Source organism: Magallana gigas, chromosome 3 (genome assembly GCF_963853765.1).
Source record: "Magallana gigas chromosome 3, xbMagGiga1.1, whole genome shotgun sequence".
Taxonomy (NCBI): domain Eukaryota; kingdom Metazoa; phylum Mollusca; class Bivalvia; order Ostreida; family Ostreidae; genus Magallana; species Magallana gigas.
In genome coordinates, this window is record NC_088855.1 from 58468687 (window position 1) to 58489546 (window position 20860).

The window sequence follows — 20860 nt, forward strand, 5'->3', positions numbered from 1 at the left end:
TTAGGTCTCTCCTAACCACTCTGAATTCAATAAAAGATGTAAATTTAGTTGTAATCGAAGAGTTAACATAAATTACGGCCAATTAGAACAGATCGATATGTGTTGTTGTCCAAATATTGAAGTTACAGTATTTCTCTCCCGATATAGGACCAGAGGAACCATGTACCTGAGGGAACTGCGGGCTGATATTGTTGTATACCTGTTGATTTGACGACAAAATATGCAAAATGGTGACTGTAGTTATATAATTAACCTGATATTGCCAGGAATAAAACGTAATCAAGCGTCGATTTATCTTGATGGCTGACGAATACCGCAGGATGTACGGCCGTTTGATTACGATGCCGACGACGGGCGACATCTGAAGGACTTCCGGTGTATGATCGGCCATTGATACGGTTGTTGTTTTGTTTATATGTAAATCAAAAGGTAAAGCAGTGACGTCACATCTTTTTTTGACATATTCAGTCTAATGGAATGTAAGTATTGATGTGGAATTGATCAATAATAAAACAGAATGCGAGAGATATTTATTTTTCTTAGGAAAACAAAAAAAGTTTTCATTTGAACTTTCTATATCTGCTTTAAGGCTTGATTTTCGACCAGTCTGGTGGATTTACACTGGGATTAGCCGGAGGAAAAGAAGATTCCCATCCTATTAAACGACAAATATATCCGAGGAATTGAGTTGCTCCTTCAGATGTAAATGTGTTTGGTGTTGTTTGCACTCTATACGTCTTCCAAGGGTAAGGCTGATGGCAAGAGATTGATACAGGGACCCTCCGATATTGACCAAATGCTGATATTACATTACACGGGGGAGCGACCAGCTGTCAGGCTGTCTACTCGATACAAACCCCACACACTGCTGCTAAGTCCGGAATCAATCTCTGGCGGAGTACGCTGACAAATGAAAGAAATAGGCCTCCTTTCGTCAAGTTCGTTTTCTTGTTGCGGTTTTGATTTTACGTTGATTTGAAATGGCATCTCCTTATATTGCTTTGACAATAGAACACAGCTCTAACATTATGAGGTCAATCAAAGGGGCTTTGCATTGTAGTCTTAAGACAAAGCCTTCATCTTCAGTTATGTAATAGACAGAATTTATTGGCTTTTGTTATGTAAAATACTCTCTCTCTCTCTCTCTCTCTCTCTCTCTCTCTCTCTCTCTCTCCAGAAATAATGAGCACATTTATTCATACATTCCTTATTACATTAATGTTGCGTACAATTTGGCGGAATGGCCCTGTTTTGCTGTCCCCAAATTATAAGAAATATCGATTCCAGAGACTGGTTCCAAAACACAATTATAGCACACAAAAATGTGTTTTAATTTTCTGTCATTTCAAGGGGACTTCATACATAGATAAAACCAATTTATAAACAATATTCACGCTATATTTCTGCTTTAAGTAGAAATCAATAGTAAAGAGGTACAAGGCTATTACGGCCGAGCTATGCTGACTTGGGCTTCTGTTTTAAGGATAATGACTTACTGGTGTTACTGAACTAATTCTTAACACGTCAACATTCGTAATGCTTAAACACTCCTGGTCTCATTTGATGGTAATATTCTCAAGAAAATACTCTATTTGCAGCAAATTACCTACACATTGTAAAAGTTTCCCCGGAGAGAGCCAGGGAAGGCTCCTATTCTCCGGTAATCTCTTGCCAAGGAGCCGATTTGTAAAACATACAGCTAGATAAAAAGGAGAAGTCTCGCGAGAGTTCCTGGAGAAGACAGTTCCAGACTCAGACAAGGGCTTTGATCGCCCCCAGATAGCGTGTGGGTTAATTAATGGCCAGGAATTCACAAGTCAGCTAGTTCGTAGACTTTATTGGGTGCTTTAAAGCAGTTTATGTAGATTGCATACTTACCGTTTCCTCCCTCTTATACCTTAAATCTACTAGTATAGGTCAACACCCTTCCATAAATGCAATTGCTATTACAGAGGTTGAATAATTTTCTGTTTAAACTATAAACACCCGCGCACCATTCAACAAGTCCTCAGAGTATCTATGATATAAACATGTAGAATCACAGGGGGAGAACCTAGTAAGTTGCAAGAACTTGTGTTCTAACCCTTTGTATATTATATATACAATAAAATAGGTTCAAACCATATAGAATCACCTCGCTCTCTGTCTTTGTATTATACCTTTTTTGTTTTGTAATCCTTTGTTAATTTCTGCTTTTAAACAAGATAAAATGTTTGGTACAAAACAGTCCAATAAGTAACAGGTAGATGTCCGTCATTTATTATAACGGATAGAAAAACTTACCATCATTAAAAATGGTGGTCGGAGAGAACAATTATTGGATGGATAAAGGAAAGCTGGAAACAAGAATAAGACATTGCATTTGTCATTAAAGAAACAGATTCCTTTAAGAATGACAAAGATAGCACAAAGAAGCAGTTGATCATTGAAATACCACTAAATAATCCAATGTAGTAGTAGTAAACCAGTCCAATTGTAGGATTAATGTTGTCCAACTGCTAATTAAATTTTAGCGTAAGAAAATAGTTAAGTTGTCAGTGAGCTGTTGTTTTTTAGCCGTAAGAGTAAAAGAACAATCAAGTTGTCGGGGAGATGTTGAGTTTTACCGTAGAGAGCAATCGAGTTGTCGGTGAAATGCTGTTTGTTACCGTAAGAGTAATAGAACAATCAAGTTGTCGGCGAGATGTTGTGCTTTGGCGTAAGCTGAGTAAGAGAACAATCAAGTTGTCTATGAGATGTTGTGTTTTACCGCAAGAGTAAGAGAACAATCAAGCTGTAAACTTACACAAGGTGGCTAGTAATAATGATCAATTACGTGAACAGTTGAGATGTTGTCGCTCAACTTACATGTAAGAACAAGAAGCAGTTCAGTTGTAAGCTTGAAATGCCACCTTGAATTTTTTTTTTTTTTTTTGCAAAAATGAGATATAGACTCAAGGTTGTCGAGATAGAGAATAATCACACTGTTAGCTGAAATGACGACACTGTGAACCTAATGCACATTATTCTACAAACAACTGACCAGGCATGTTCTGGTAGAAAATCTATGAGTTATACTGTTCTATATTAGGGTAGCAAGTTTATTGTCCTCCATCATTAGAGGTTCATCAGTTTTTTTGTAAACTCAACAAGTCAATTATATTAATACTGGTAAAATAGACGCTGTATGTCGAACATAAACTTTCATCCATTATATGTATATAAACTGGGGCACTTTCTATGGCATTCAAAAGGAGCCAAAAACAAAACTCATCCAGTACAATTTATTAAACTCTCTCTACAATCATAATAAATGATATCTCAATTAAATGATTTTTCAGATTAGTTTTGCTTAAAATGAAAAATAAATCAAAATACAGCACTTTGTGAAAATAATTCTGATTCTAGAGACTGACAATAAACAAGCTTGTGCTGTTGTGTTCCCTGGCGGCTGTCACCGGGGACCGCCATGGGAACTTTGACAAGACGTTGATTGCACATAAATATATGGAATTAATATGTCTTTCGTTTCACTCACTTTCATGTAAAGCCTCCATTTTTTTTTTAATGAAGTGCACCACAGATTAATGTTTTCTTTTAATAAATATTCACATCTAAAGTACCGCTTTAGAAATAAAGAGGTTATGGTGAGATTGATAATCTAATTTTCTTAAAGGTTAAAAAATAAAACTTGATGTCAGAAGACCACAAAAACCATATTTTTAACGATTATAAAACATTATGAAGGAGTTTTTTTTTTCATTTTCTGAATAAATCAAAGCACAAATGATATAAATGAAAGAGGAAACGTTATCAGTGTTAGATGAGCAGCACATTAATTGTCAGTTTTACATTATACAAAAAAAACCCAGCTTCTTAGAAAAAAGCATTGTGACAATATGTTAGCAAGACAAAATTATAAACCTTTTTGAATTCTGAGAATCACATACACAACAATGTAAATCTGAGGCAGAAAAACAACGAATTTAATTGATAAGTCTTTAATCCGTATTTCTCTCTCTCTCTCTACACACAATCGCTCGGCTTTCACATGCTTACATGTACTTAAGAGAAATCAAGTTTGATTTGTTTGCTTTTTGTTACAGCTAGGGGATTTCTTAATAATCATTATTTCATTAAAATATACAACATATACCATTGTAAATGAAGCAGGACTCTTAATATCGACATAATGTAACACAAACAGAAAATCGCAGTCACAGTTTGCTTTTCTACTATGATGTTAATTGTTATGAATAAAAAAAGGAAAATTAATCTGTTAACATATCATACATACAACTTCATACTCCATTTGCTATTCTTTTAAACCAATGTGTGTCATGTATAACATTATAGCAAATTACAAGGGTTTAATTTGTAGAATCAGTTAGTAATCATTAGAAATGTAATCATATTACATGTACCTTTACTCAATCAACTACATCGATTGTAATAAACTAACTCAAAATACATTTCAGCATATTTCATCTAATTATTATAAATTAACACCTTAATTTTCATATAAATAGAATATGCAAACTAAGTAATTGGGAATAGCACAATATGAGAAAAATAATAATCATATGGCTGCTGAAAAAAATGAATGTTGGACATGGGAGTAGGGGCTTGGCTTGTTGGCCGGCTGAATGGGTCCTGGGTCATGTCTAACACAGGTAAGTCAATATCACCAGCTAGCGTTATGGAACTTGGCTACTTCTTCTAAAAAGTCTACATGACTTGCATAGAGGTCTAATGTTCCACTCAAATCTGTCCACCGGACATTCATTGCGTCATCACCTAAAATAGACGGAACAAACGAGCAAATTAACACACAACAAAACAATCAGATTAATATAAAACTTTTGTACTTCAAAGACCAAAGTAAATAATAACCTCATTTAAAATGAAGGAGAGATAAGTTGATGAATGGACAGATGCATGGAAATATAAAAGACAGCTTTCATAAGTTCAAAGTTTATTTCTTGATATGTGAAAGTCTTTTTTTAATACATTTTTTTTTTCAAATTAAACAAAGGAATAATATTTTTATCAAATAATTAACTACAAACAACTAATCAAATATGTTTAAGTGAAAGAATGATAAAAAAGTTGCAGTTAAATTTGCTTAACTATCCTCTCTCTAAGGCATTGGTTATTTTTAATAAAATTCTTTTTTGTCCGAATTGTTTGGTTGAACCAGTCATGTATTACTGTTCATAATTTTTAATACGTGTAATTCTAGTCAGTAGTTCTTGAATACTACACTGAAGAATGTCAAATATGGAAAAGATCCAAAGAGTGGAAAAGAAGACCACCTATTTCAACTCAAGTGGGACAACTTTCGCTAGTGTTTACTGTGAAATCATTTAATTTCGCAGAGGTCAATTTTTGTGAATTGTGGTTTTTTTGCTTATTCATGAGGATGTGATTTCATGGATGTGTCGGTTTTCAGTTTCAGTAGAAAAACTAAATCTTTTATAATAAGTTTTCGTCAAGAATAAAAACCCAAAAATATCATGAATTCTAATGATTCCACAGTATTAGTATTTCTGACTTTTTAGGAGTTGATTGATAGATCAAATGGACTAGACAACAGGCAACCCTCTCAAACAATTAAAGGTGTTTTGTACGAAGTATCTGTGCAATAATTTACTTATTTACATCAATCACTGGCTTACTGCCTTGTTTCTCATAACTTGTGGTTGAATATTTCCTGCACACAGATTGATATTACAGTAAAACTCGGTTATAGCGAAGTGTTAGAGACCAATGAATTTACTTCGTTATATCCATAATTTGTTATATCCGTATAACAAATTCGTAATAATAACTATAGCGAATTCACTATATACATGTTTACTTTCACTAGACTATAATTTTTGCTAATTGAGGCTTAAAACAAAAATTACATTACTTTGATACCTTAAATAATCAGATTGTGAATTGAAAAAATTATATGAATAAAAAAGCATTCAAGCTATTATGTAAATAGAAGTGCAAACTTTTTAAACTGTAAAGAAATTTGTTATAAAAGTGTTAAATTTTGCTATTATTCACCGCTACGGGACTCAATATGAGGTCGCTACATCTGTAAATTCATTATATCCGAATTCGTTATAACCGTAAAATTTTGCAAAGTTTTATTAAGAATTTTACCAGAGACTCAAATAAATTTCGCTATATCTGAGAATTCGTTATACCTGTTCGTACTTAACGAGTTTTACTGTATCACCTGCACACAGATTGATAATATTACCTGCACACAGATTGATATTTTCACCTGCACACAGATTGATATTTTCACCTGCACACAGATTGATATTATTACCTGCACACAGAATGATATTATTACCTGCACACAGATTGATAATATTACCTGCACACAGATTGATATTATTACCTGCACACAGATTGATATTATTACCTGCACACAGATTGATAATATTACCTGCACACAGATTGATATTTTCACCTGCACACAGATTGATAATATTACCTGCACACAGATTGATTTTGCCCAGACAGGAGCCATCCTCATCATGGAAATTGAATGCCACAGTCTCCATCCATGAGTTGTCTGTGTTCCTGGGGTCGTCTACGTAGCCACGGAATATCTTGCAGGAACAGTGAAAAAAAGTCATCAGTACATGTATAAGCCAAGCATCAACAGCTGTATTATGGTCTGCATTAAAAGTTTATTATCTAAGCATGATCTGTTTCCATACTTTTGTTTGAAATCCTAAATTTATTAATAAATTCAGGGTTTGACATTAAGTTTTTTAATTACTAGACCAGTCGGGCTACCTCAGCAATTCTTCACTAGCCCTGACTCCTTTTCTACTAGCCCTGACCAATTTTGACAAAAATAAACTAAAAGTAATGACAAACATAAAATATTAAATACCTGTTTCTGTTTCATTGTATTGGTTTATCTTTACCAATAATGAATCATTCAAACACTAACTAAGATTTTATTTTATTCAAACTGTACTAATAATGATACAAGTATTCAATGGTTGACCAGGGACCAACAAAACTTTAGGGAGACTTTACTTCTCCTAAACAGAGAAACATGGAGAAGTTTGAGAAATCGGGGAGACTTTCATTACTTGAAAATGGCATAACAATAATGATGATATACACAGACTTAAACTTTAATAATTTAAATTAGATTAAAAACAAGTCATTATGATAAAAAATAAAACAAATTCTAAAAATTGAAAAAAAAATTATCAAGTTTATTTGATTTAAATTATTTGATGTATTCATACATTTTATAGATCAAATGTTTTGTAATTGTGTTAACTAAAATGACAAATAAAATCAGTCTCTGTTTTTTAGTGTATTTTGGTGGCATTAGTCCAACCCAACCATTATGTTAAAGATTAGATTTTTTAAAAAGATATTATAACTGTAAACAAAGGATTTATGATTATTTAAGCATAAAATTGGCAGTGTTACATGTATTAGCTAATTACAAGTTACCAAAAAACTCACTGTTATATCAACACTAGCCTTAAAGTAATGAACATCGTTTTGTACAGCATGTGGTTGCATAACCCGTATTTATAACCCCTAAAGATAAGACAGACTAGATTAATTAATCACAAGAGGCATAATCCGAGTTTGTGAAGACGTCTTTAGAATTAAATAATTATCATTCCATTGCCCTTGGGGTTAATTTACACGATTATATGAACTCCGTGTACAGGGCGACTTGGACTTTTCGTCCGGAGGAAATTCCGGCCAAGTTACCGATCAAATAGTGTGCATTTCCCCCACTTTATCCTCTAGGTTTGTCCTTTGGTTGTACTTAAATTACGGTTTGTAGAATTTACCCTGTTAGGAAAAAGTGCTTTTACTTCTATTGATATTAATATTACAGAAAAAGTATGTGCACACTTTTTTTTCACACGACCAGTCGGGCTAGTACACAGACATATAACCCGACCGGACCTATCATTTACTAGACAATGTCGGTCGGACGTGCCTTAGTGTCAAACCCTGAAATTATAATATAATGGCTGCCTATTTTTCAGTACATGTAAATGTTAAAACATCTCAAGCAATCTCCATGTGGTTTAAGCTGTACCAAGCATTTCACAAAGCATTTAGTGTAGAAGAGAGACGGAGACATTTTTCTGATCACTGGTTAAACTACCTCTCGTCCTGTAGCAAAGAGTTCATCTAATTCTTTCTCCATTCTTTTCTTCTCCTCTGAAGACATCTGTATTGAGTTCATCGCCTCCTCACCAAACTCTCGCCTAACGGTCGCCGTGACAACCTCCCCTGCATCTACCATACCCTGAATAAAACAAAGGTACGTATATAATCAAGGCATCAAATGGTCATCTCTTATGAACAACCAAAATTTATTTTTCAAGGTATATGTTACAAAGTTTTAATGGCTTCTTTGACTAGGCTACACTTTACACTTCCTATCACACAGTGGGTATGAATATAATAAACTGTGTCTGTTTCTTATCAAAGGGAATTACCGCCAAAAGTCTATGTATCTTGCTTTTATTCTTATTATGCTTACTTCTTTATTCTTCAGTACACTGTCACTTGCATGTCATTTTATTGTTTTCATATTCATGCTTATCCAATTTCACTTTGATTCTCTTTGATTCTTTATGGTTTGCTTAATACAATGTTGCAATATTCTCTTCTTTTTGATGTATATTCTTATTTCTAGCTCTGTTACAAATGTAAATTCAATCACGCAAACCATAAAGCACTTTCAATAAAGACAATTACAAGTTGTATTAATTTAATGCTGCATTATGATGCCAGGCGGTAATTCCCTTCCATAGTTTCTAGCTAGGTTGTAATGGCTTCATGGACTATGTTACACGTGCTTGCACAGCGACCTGGGTCTGTTACAGAAGGTCACGGTTGACTTACCCCGGGGAGTGCCCATTGATGGTTGTCCCGCCTCTGGACCGACACAAACTGGAGCACAGGTTTACCGTCTGGTCCCTTAATGATTTTCCCTGATTCATCTACTTTCCATCTGTTAATATATATATATTTATATATTTGTAGATTGATTGTAGGAAAAGACAAAATAACATGTTAAGTCCAATTTAATCTCCCTTCAGCCTCTGTTTATCTATACGAGAAAACTCCATTAACAACACAATTCAATATACTCGTACGAACACCAAGCTGCAATCTTTATAGTTACAGAATGATTTAATTGATATCATAATGAATAGATTAAAGTCATACAATGTTTTTATGATATTGCCAAAAGCAATGTCTAATAATAAAATAATACAAGTACTGAAATAAAACAAACAGACTTACATTTGAGTTAATTGTTTTCTTTCATTTTACAATTAAGTTAAGAACTTTTCCGTAATTTTGATGCATAAACAAAAGAATTTAATGGTTAAAAAAATTTAAACAGTTGTAGCACCAGTATTGATTTAGTTGGAGAAGAACGGGTTCAATGACAGAAACCGTGGGCCTGTATTTACCTGGTTACTATGGGGTCTGCTGCGTGGTTTGGTCCCCATCTCCCTAGAGTACCCCGGCCCATCAGCCCTGTCCTGCCCTGTGGATTTCTAAAAAACAAGGAAAAAACTTTTTATTTAAACAAGTCATAAATGTATGGGTGCAACAAAAATCTAGATGATAAATACATTTCATATCAGCAACACGTCGAGCATCAAGCATTTATGGAAAAGATACAGTTTTTCTATGTCTTATCAGTACCTATAATAAGCAAAGTGAATTCCGGTATCTCTTTCTTATGTGTCAAATTAATAATCAACAAAGGGCCCATAAGCTACATCACTCACCTGAGCAACAAAAGCCATAATATAATCAGCTTTATAGTCGTACAAAAAAATCTGGACAATGTAGTAAAAATGCTTGTATAAAAGAGTTTTCGATTTTTTCTCCAGATATTCTTATGTTAAACATAAAGTCCCTTTGGTATATAACAACGTTATTTTATAGTCATATCACATTGGTTTAAAAAGAAAAGATTTGGAAATATTTTTCTCTACATATTCCTATGTAAAAATTTGACCCTCCATTGTGGCTTCAACCTACATCCTGGAATCTCGATTTAAAACTTGAATCATCATTATCTTGGGATGCTTTAAAATTTCAGTTTTTCTGGCATAATGGTATATGAGATGAAAATTTTTGAAAAATATCTACAAATTTTCAAAATTTCCCCTTGAAAGAGGGCATGGGCCTTTATTTCAACAAACTTGAATCCCCCTCATCTATTGATGCTTTGTACCAAGTGTAGTTGAAATTGGACCAGTGGTTCTGGAGAAGAAGATGGAAATGTTAAAAGTTTACAACAACGACACTGCAATAATGATGACGACGGACAAATTTTGATCAGAAAAGCTCACTTTAGGCTTTGGCTCAGGTGAGCTAAAAGATTACTGAATATCTATTTAAAGCTTTAAGGAAATACCGATAGTAATGCTATAAAAATACCTAGCTAATGCTACATGATGTTTCTATGGTTATCTTTATCAATTACATTAATGACTGGTATGTGCAGTCTTCCATGTCTTCTGGACCAATAATTAGAATTAACTTTAGCAGGTCTTTAAATCAAACAAAAAATAGATATGGTGGGAACATTGGAGTCATTATATATCACACAATCAGAAGATGGTGTGTTTACCTGGGTATTCCGTCCACCAGTTCATAGTCACCCATGTGACTCACTCGATTGATTTTGCCGTCACAGCCATTGAAGCTCAATGGAGGATCTACTTTCTCTGTTCTGTAAACAAAAAGATCAAAGGTAAGAATCTAATTAAAGACACAGGGCACACACATCAATGTGAATCCAGGAAATTTACCCTGAGGATGGAGGTCTGAGACGTACGGTATTTTCAGTGACTTTACTATTTGAATTCAATAAGTTTGAATGAGATTTCCAGAAGTGAGGGGGGGGAGGGGTTAGGACCCCCCTTACTAACCCCCCCCCCAAACCAACGACTTAAACACCCCCCCCCCCCCAAACCATCGATCCAAACATGATGTAATTAGCAACATGGTCACACATATAGACAAGTCTTTTATAAAGCACAAACATGTTAAAGTGATACATATCAACATTAACATGGTCATCATACAACATGGGATGTTCACAATGTGTGCTGCCAATAAAAAGGCTAGGCTCTGGTAGAAGCAAATTTAGCAGGCATTATTTCCTTCCTTGAAGTTAAAATGCTATAAATACTTTTGAATCAGTATTAAAGGGGCATGGTCACGATTTTGGTTAAATTCTATTTTTATGTTTTTATTATTTACAATGCTTAAGAAATGCATTTCTAATGATCAAATAAAATTTGAGAGTCATCCGTAGAGTTATAAGCAAGATACAGGGCTCACAATTCTTTGTCATGTAAACAAGGCTTGTGCCCTGTTTTTGTTTACATAAGTTCAATATACCAGTAAAAAATATTTTTCTAGCTTATTTGTCTATCTTTTTATTCATTTTAGGCATAGATAAACAGTTTCTAACGTTTAACACATTCGTTGTAGGTTTAAAACTGAAAATTTTACTTCAACGTTCAAAATGCAAACAAACGCTTTTTTTGAATTTCAAGCTCTGTAACTCGCTTATAACTCAACAAATGACACTCAAATTTTGGTTGCCTATTTAAAATGCCTTTCTGAAGCATTGTAGATATTAAAATAGAAAAATAATTTTTGATCAAAATCGTGACAATGCCCCTTTAATCAATAAGAACTTGTAGTTTTTGCAAAGGTTATCTAACCAATATTTTCTTTATGCTGCTTTTCTAATTTTCAACATTTTATGAAGATTTTAAACCCCACGTTTTGACTTTGGTTAATAAGCTTATCTCCAACATGGTAGTCAAAGGGAAATAACTCAGGCAGAAAATAACTGTCTTCTGTGTTGGAGATTTTCTATTTATCTCATGAATTATTTTCTATAAGTTAATGTACACCCACAGTGTGGAAGATCAGAACATGACACGCTGCTCTCCCAGTAGATAATGAATCCATTTTGAGAAAACAGAGAGAGACGTATGTGTCGTCAAAGTTTATTTACAAACCAAAGTCACAGGACAAGTAAACATTTAAACCACCAGACACTGAACAAATAAACATTTAAAATTTAAAACTACGGGGTAGGTTGTCATAGAGGCTTTAGAGTTTTTTAATTTTCTTTTTCTGAAATGTTCTTGGTAAGCAATTACGAGTTAAACAATAAACCCCTTCACATTCTTTGAAGGGCAAACTGATAATGGTGAAATTCTTACAGCAATTGTTAAATCTAAGTCATTTACCCGGGTAATTATCTACCAAGTGAACTATGACTTCGCCAAACTTTTAATTATCAATTCGCCCTGCAGAAAGCAGCAACACAGTTACCGTGAAGGAGACATAAATACATTGGAAAGCTCTACAACCACTAGTTACTATGTATTTGTAAGAGAACAGCAAAGCTAAAGTTGAGCATACTATAAATATGTAATCTGTATTACTAAGAATTGAATGTATCAAGTTTATAAAACTGTCGTGGTCCAAATGTTGAACAATCAAACTTGTGATGTAAATGTAAACCAGGGTTGGCCTGGGTATCCTGCTGATGGGCATTACCAATGAACAATCAAATGTACTAATGTAAACACTGTGAAACAGCCTCTTTTATATTCAATAACCTTACGTAACTGAAATTTGGGTGAAAATCCTAGCATACCTGATATCTGGATCAGCATACACCGGGCGCTTTAGGATCGACTCGGATGTGTAATCTACAGGTTTGTATTCTGGGAATTTCGTTGTCCATGGCACTTTATCATCCGGTACAGGAAAGCGTTTGATCTGACTCCTAGGATAAATCTCACAACGCGCTTTTATGTGGCACTTGGGTTTCATGCCGGGAGATAATCGGGCCACTGCTGTGGCTTTATTGCCCATACACCCTCTATTCTGAAATACATATCATAAATGATGAATCAAACACCAACTGCATGCCTATTTACCAAAACAAAAGTTCTAAAGTAAAAATCTCTAAAAAAAAAACCACTTCAAAATATTTGATTCTGATTGGAAATGTCAACAAGTACTCGGCTATTGCTTGGTCACGATGATCTTCGATTAAAATTTTCTTAGTCAATCACTCGTTTAAAAGTTAAAAAATCAAAACATTTCATTTTTTAACACATTAATTTTTTCGCATTTTTTTTTTGACTACTAATGAAATTTTCAGCTTTTTTTGCTGCTTTTTTGGTCCGTAAGTTACAGTCTGTTCTTACTATCGATGCCTGATCTAAGCTGTATGATAAAATTCCCGTGCCAACGAGAGATATTAATATAAGTTGTAGAACTTACTTATCAATCGTTGTTAAATAAATAAAGTTCATTTAAAAAAAATAATTGGATAAGAATTATATCAATAATTATCTTAAGGCGTCATTAATAAAACTTTAATTACTGGAACAAGAGATGTTTGATTTGCCTTTGATGATATGTGGATCAATTATGTGTTAAGTGTCATGTCATGACATTTGCGAATGGATATTAAGATGAAATACTTTTTAATTTTAATTTTATATACATTATGTTAAGTACATACTATTAGAGGTTTTTAAATGTTATTGAGTTATAAAAATATTGCGTATAAGACATTAGCAATATTTTATTCACAAAGGACATACAATTTCAAATAAATCAGGGAGTACCTAACTATCACTCGACTAAGAGCTCCAACTAATAGACGAGTCTCTTTGAGTAAAATTGACATCCCTAAATTTGATAGTGTTTATAGAATATACATGTAATTATCAACTGGTATAGCTAACATAGTCAATTGTATTGAAATTTGAAAAACTGGTTTGACAACAAAATTAAATTTCAACCATCCTACTCTGCCATTAGTAACATATCCTGAACTGTCTATGCAAAAAATAAATATTTTCAGATGGTATTTATACATATGTAGTTCTGACCTCAGTATCTCTTTCAATGATCAACATGAGTAACACATTAACATATGACAGAACCAAACACAGCTGTTTTGTTCAGTAAGTTGTATGGTGAATTACTAAGAAACCTCTACCTTTCTATTCCACAGACATTGAAGAAACTCGAAAGATAACCACGCTGTCACGATCATTGCAGTGGAACTTTAGCTAGATGTGTCAATACACCACAGTATTATGGTTACAATGGATAAACAAAAGGGGCGGGGGCATTCTTATTAAATCAAAATAATTAAATGTCATTCCTTTCTTGTCAAATAATTTATGTTATTCATATTCTATCAATAAATAATCTATTATCTGGGATTACGGGATTAGGTTCTGTCACATTCGCCGTGGACAGGTGAGGAGAATGTTTACATGGAACCTTTGGAAACGGAAGTGTGGATCAGCAATCAATAACAGAGAAAATGTGTCGTCAACAACACTGTTCATTGTGAAATAATAAATTATCTGCTTCATATTCACATAAAAATATTATACTTACGCCCAGAGTAACTTCCTGAATCGATAAAACGAAAAAAAATTGCAAGTCGTAACATGAAATTTGTACTGTAAACAAGCGACATGCGGTGGTGACGTCCCTTTGATGGTTTAGTATAAATATTAAGTCCCATCAGAGTCGATACACTGTTTCCGGAATGCGGTGAGAGAGAGAGAGAGAGAGAGTGTGTGTGTGTGTGTGTGGCAAAGCACTTTGAAAAAATTACGCACTTTGATTTTTTTTCAAAGTGCGTTAAGGAAGGAGTCTTTTCTGGTTTTCAACTTGTCAAACGTAAATTTGATTAATTGTTCATTAAATCAAGATGAAAGGAATTAAAATAGTATATTTTTCTTTCTTTTTTACTATCATACAACTTGGCATAGAAAAATGTAATCAATGTTTAGAATGGAACAAGGACTATATTTTGGGCGTAATATTGGCGTAGGAAAATATCACATGTTGCGCAATTCAGAATTGCTGCAGATTTTATATATATATAATGAGTCTGTTTTAGCATTTTAAAAACAATAACAATAATGTTGGATTTTTTTTACTAATGTGAACTAATAATATGATACTTGGGTTTCAGAATATGTTTTTAAAATATGATTTGCCTATCAAATAACATTTTTATAAGCTTTTTAAAGCGCCCATTCTATACATTGATTTTTGTGAAAAAATCACTAAAATCAGTTTTTCTCTCTTATGAAACGGTCAATATATTAGCTTTTCTGTCAATTTATATCTTTATATAAAGTCTTCATAATACATAAAAATTAGAAATATTTTATTATTGGAAGCATAAAAAAATAATCAAAATTTCTTCAAAATTTAAGAAAATTAGAGGAAATGCGGGCTAAGCAATATCAATTTTAGTATAAATATTTATTCCAATTTAGTAGTATAAGCTGATAGACACTCTCATGGTCTATGATTTCATTGAAGATTTGAATCTTCAAATCTTAAACAAATGTCTGCAGAACTATAAAGAGCTACACTTATTTTTATCACTCTTTACGTTGAGGAAAAAGGTAGTGACCTTGACCTGACCTTTATCCGAAAACAAAAAGGTCAAATTAAATTAAACTGATAGAATCATTAAGTAATATGATCCGTTTGACTGTGTCAAAATTTCATGCATTTCTTATTATAAGAAGTATGTTTGATAATGAAAAGACTCCTTCCTTAAATTTGGGACCAAATCAACGCACTTTGAAAAAAATTTCCATGTGCGTTGAAATTTGGACCAAGTTAAACAAATTAATTTTTTTTTTTACAAAGTGCGTTATGAAGATACATCAACATTTTTTTCTTATCGAGACTCTTGGCGCACTTTGAAAAAATATGTATAAAATCACAAATTCTGGAATTGGATTTCTAATTTTTTTTTTAAAGTATGATGATTTGTTTACACTAATGAATCTAATTTACCGTATTTGACAGGGGCGGATACAGGATTTGTAGTAAGGGGGGCGTGGATAAAATTATTGAGGCAGGGGCCGCCTTGAGGCCCCCCGTGGATCCAGGGCAAAGCCCTGGTGGGGGTCCAGGGGGCGAAGCCCCCGGAAGCTCCTTGGTTTTCGTGTATTTTGAAGGTAAAACCAGGCTCAAAATAGTGGTATTTTTTTTAGTTATGTACACTTTTAAAAGATGAAATAAGCAATAAAAGTAAACAAACAAGATAAAGTTTTCATTTCTTTTAATCACCAGTTAGATTTTCAAGCAACATCCGTCTTGGATTTCTGCAAACAAATATGTCAATGATTTTACTGACATATATCTTGATGTCTTTATGTATAAACAAATGCAATTATTGTTTACCTTCGACCAGCTTTTAAATATTCAGAAATTTTTGCTTGCATCACAATAGGGAAATGACAGCGCAGTCTACACTTGGAACAAAACTGCTGGGATTTCCAGTCGAAGCCCCAAGTTCAGGGCCCTGGGGAATTTGATGCAGCCACCATAATGAAATGACCAACACTGCTTGTTTTAAACACAGTTTAATTGGTTTATTGTTATCAGAACCTGTCAACATTCATTAGGATCAGATGTTTATAGAGCAGCAGAATTACAGTCAGCATAGCACAGCTGGTGTATCAGTGAGGTGTAACATTGAGTCAGGCATAATTATAAATAAAATGACACACAAAATGCTAACTTTTTTATGTAAAATTTATCAAATCATCTATACAGTCATGCATACTTTGAACATTTTAGGGGGGCGTGCGCCCTCCACGCCCCCTTAAATCCGCCAGTGTTTGAGAACGAAGATGGGGAAGGGGGGTTATCCAAAGGTACAGGTCAATTACCAGTGCATTATTTAATGATTACAGGAAGAGGGTCCCAACCCCTCATTTTTCCTTCCTAAACATATATTCAGCAACTTGGGATAAACGTTTAAAATCGGAAAAAGAAATATGCTATGTTCTTAATTAAGTACATGCAGTGATATATATTGGAAAAAACGAGCTGGCCAAACAATAAATTATAATTTCTCCATTTGTATGTTAAATAATCTTTAAGTGTTTCGCACTGATCTTCTAAAAGATCATATTATTTTTGATAAACATAACTAACGTATCCCTTTTTCACATCATGTTTGTTTACAAGCACATGCAATAAGCTAGTGGAAATATGTTATACATTGATCTCCACTATAAATATATTTAATCATATTAGATCTGGCATTGCCCAATTGCAAGATAAGAAGTAAATTTGCATACTCAAAATAGGAAAATGCAGTTGCTAAGCGATACATTTTATCATATTTGGATAATTCAAATCTTCCGAAATGTTCTTTGTGTGTAAATTGTCAATATCGTCTTATGAGAAACTGTTTATCAAGATATCTGAGAGTGCATTGGGTTCTTTTTTTTTTTTGATATATCACATTAAGCTAAACAAGGTTAAAACAATCGTTTATTGTATGTAAAACTATCAATTAATTTGACTAAACCTTGAACAATTTTTTTTCAAAGTGCATTAATATCAACGATACAAACGCACTTGAAAAAATATATTTTTTTATTAAAGGTGCGTCGACTTGGTCAAAAAATTAACGCACTTTGAATTTTTTTTTCGAAGCGCGTAATTTTTCAAAGTGCGTTGTAACATACCACTGAGCTACCCACGCCGTTATCCACGTTATATTTAAACCCAAATACTACATTCCTCCCCTCCCCATCTTCGACATATAAAGAAGAACACATAAGGCTGGACCGGGAATCGAACCCGGGACACCTACAACTCTAGTCTCTACCACTGAGCTACTTATACGGTCATTAAATGTTTTAATTAGTTTGGAAAACCTAGCTATAATTAAAGCGACTCAGTTACAAAATAAATTTTGGATCCGTTAACAATGATATTCAAGTAGTCATTTTAATTTGTTACATGTTTTACTGTCTCCAAAGAATGCTTTAGAATTTGACTCTCTGTAAATAAAAAAAAATTAAAGAGCATGGTCTCTATATACAGTAAGAAAAAAGTTTCATACAACTAATCCATAAATTTCGTAGTATAATATCATCTATTCAATACACTATCTATTCAATATCTATATATTATAATATATATATTCATTTTTTGAAATGATTGACAGTTTGTTATTGTCATTTTTCAAAGTTACTAATTCATTCAAATTTTCTAATATAAGAAAAAAATGTTGAGGAAATAGAAAAAAAAAACAGTTTGCAAAATAAAAATTTTGTAACATACTTTACTTTTTTAAAGATGACTTACCCGAATTTAAAAGCGTCAAATAAAGAATTATTTGATGGATTGACAGTACTCAAATGAAACACTAAAAGACAAGGCGCGATTAAGTATCGATGTCAACGATATCGTATCGATATCATTTTACCATCATCGAAAACATCATTCTCATCAATTCAGATGATATCGTTTCGATATCATTTCACCATCGTCGAAAACACCATCCCCTTTATTGATTTATATTTACATTCTACTGTGTTTTTCCATTAAATTCAGTGATCTTCAAATGCCTCTAAATGCAACAAGTAGTCAAAGGTCAAATTGACGAATTTTATTATGACGTCACAAACGTTGACCGCTGTAAACTGTAACGTCACAAGCGAAAATCAAAGTTCACGCTGGTGGCTGTTACTGTGGCTCTTCCATTAATATTAACTTACCCTTAGGATAAGATAGGAATTTTAAGGTATGAATCACATTTGCAGACGAGGCAAGAAGTTAAAAAATGTAAATATAAGCATTAAATCATGATTTTTTGAATTATACACTCTCATAACTGCAGCGGTGTGTGCATACAAATTTTCATAACGGGCTAACGCGCGTTACTCAATTTGTATGCACACACCGCTGCAGTTATGAGAGTGTATACTTCAAAAAATCATGATTCAATGCTATAGTGAATATCATCGACAATACACGTATCTGCACTGCATTCGGTCTTACTTGTTTTTTCCGACTCCGCCATTAATAACTTTATTATCTCTTATAAATTTTTTTTACGTAGTAAACATAGAAAAAATCTTGTTAAGCAAAAAAAAAAGGGAAAATGTTGCTTTCCAGATTCATGGAGATCCTAAACCGGGGGGGGGGGGGGGGGGGGGCAGCAAGTATACCCACTGTTCCTTTAATGAATACAGTATACAGCCTCAGTTTAAGTGTATGAAAGAGAGAAAACGAGAAACAAATATTTACCCCGGCCCGCAAGTCATAAATAATATAGACTGGAAAAAGCTAATCCTAGAGCCAGCAGGCACGTAGCATCAGGGAGGGGCTAGCCCCCCCCCCCCACTTTTTCTCGCAGCAAACATAAATTTTCTTAAATTTACAACAACAAAAATTGACACTGCGATTTCTCGCTCCACATTTTTTTTTTGTAGCTTGTAAGGCTTTTGGTAGCATGTAAGAAATGAAACAATAGAAATATTAGGAGTGATATTGAAAATTGCAGTCACAGGTAAACTACCCCCCCCCCACGGATATTAAGAATTTCATAAATTGTTGGAAGTTTTTTTGCGTGCTATGATTTTTTATTTGGAGTTAAAAATATACAAATATACTACGCTTCGCGAAAAACAAAAATTCATCGCCGTGGTTTTTCTGTGAGTATTCTAGTGGCACAAATGCTTCCTCTGAAGAAGGATAAAGCATGTCGATCATTAAGGGTGTTGTTTACTCAGGGTTTGAGTTTTCGAATTCGGATTGTTATAAAGTTCAATGTCATGAGTAAAATTTGTTCTAAACACAAAAAGTATCTGTGAAATGAATTATTATTGAAATAACATTCGATATTTCTACTATATTATGGAAGTATTCCAAAACCAAAAATAGACTTTTAGCCAAACAGAGGAAATTCAGACTAAATTTTGCAGATTTTGTTTTCTGCTAAAAAATTTTTGGAAGTACTCTAATATTAAAAGTTAAGATTTTATATTTTAGTATATATAATTTTGCATATTTTCTGGTAGTTTTACCTCATTTATTCATTATAATAACCGTATGGCATGAATTTAAAAAATATTGAAATATGCTAAAAAACGAGAAAAGACACCATATCTCAAAATTTTGATCATTGACCTCATATAAATTATATGCCAACAGACCAAGATCAATATAAGTAGTTTAATACTATAAATGTTTTTGTATTATCATCATTCAATTTTTTGTAAAATTGGATCAAAAATGGGTAGGAATTTGAAAAGTGATAGAGGAAATTCGGACTGGAATATTTATAAAATTTAGGAAGGAAAACTTAATGCTTTGTATGTATTTAGTGTCACTGCCATTCATGAATTGTATTTCATTTTCAAAAGTGTTGAGCAATTTGTATTATTTTCACAATTAAGAAAATCTCAATCATAGTGTAAAATTTTAAGTGATTTTCCTTTAATTTTCCAAAAATATACAATGGCCATTAACTAAAAAAGTAGGTCATTGACCTACTTTTTTGAAAATGAAAAATAACACTACAATAAAAGGTCTATAACACACAATAGTTGAATTTTCATTATCATCAGTGGAATTTTTTTCCATTCTGAGTAAACGTCATCCTTAAGAAGGGTGTTTGATTTTAATTTTGTATTGCCCCTAACGTTTTGTAAGTCACAGTTTCCATGAGTACTGATCGCAGGCTACCGATCAAAATGGGTGGAAATTACAACGGTTACCTTAATTGATAATGATATATAAAAAGTATGTTTTAGTCTCAATTTAAAGGAAACAGTTGGGATACATAGAATTGGCACAGCCGCATCGCGCTCTTGACAATGTCTTTGGAACAGATGCAAGGTCATTGGAACAGCTGCATTGAGATCCTGGCAAAGTCATTGGAACAGCCGCATTGCCTTCTTGACAAGGTTTTTTGGGGGGGGGGGGGAACATCCGCATTGAGCTCTTGACAACA

General features: G+C 33.3%; 1 protein-coding gene across 1 annotated transcript; it reads right to left on the reverse strand.

Moving 5' to 3' along the window:
- Positions 1 to 3947: 3947 nt before the first annotated feature.
- On the reverse strand, positions 3948 to 14208 carry LOC105339074 (ADP-ribose pyrophosphatase, mitochondrial). Its single transcript, XM_034482533.2, has 8 exons — positions 14057 to 14208; positions 12695 to 12927; positions 10640 to 10741; positions 9465 to 9551; positions 8887 to 8995; positions 8141 to 8284; positions 6476 to 6593; positions 3948 to 4776 (listed from the first exon to the last, which is right to left on the reverse strand). Exons 1-8 carry the CDS (start codon positions 14111 to 14113, stop codon positions 4664 to 4666), a joined length of 963 nt encoding a protein of 320 aa, XP_034338424.1. The 5' UTR covers positions 14114 to 14208; the 3' UTR covers positions 3948 to 4663.
- Between the last annotated feature and the right edge of the window lie 6652 nt (positions 14209 to 20860).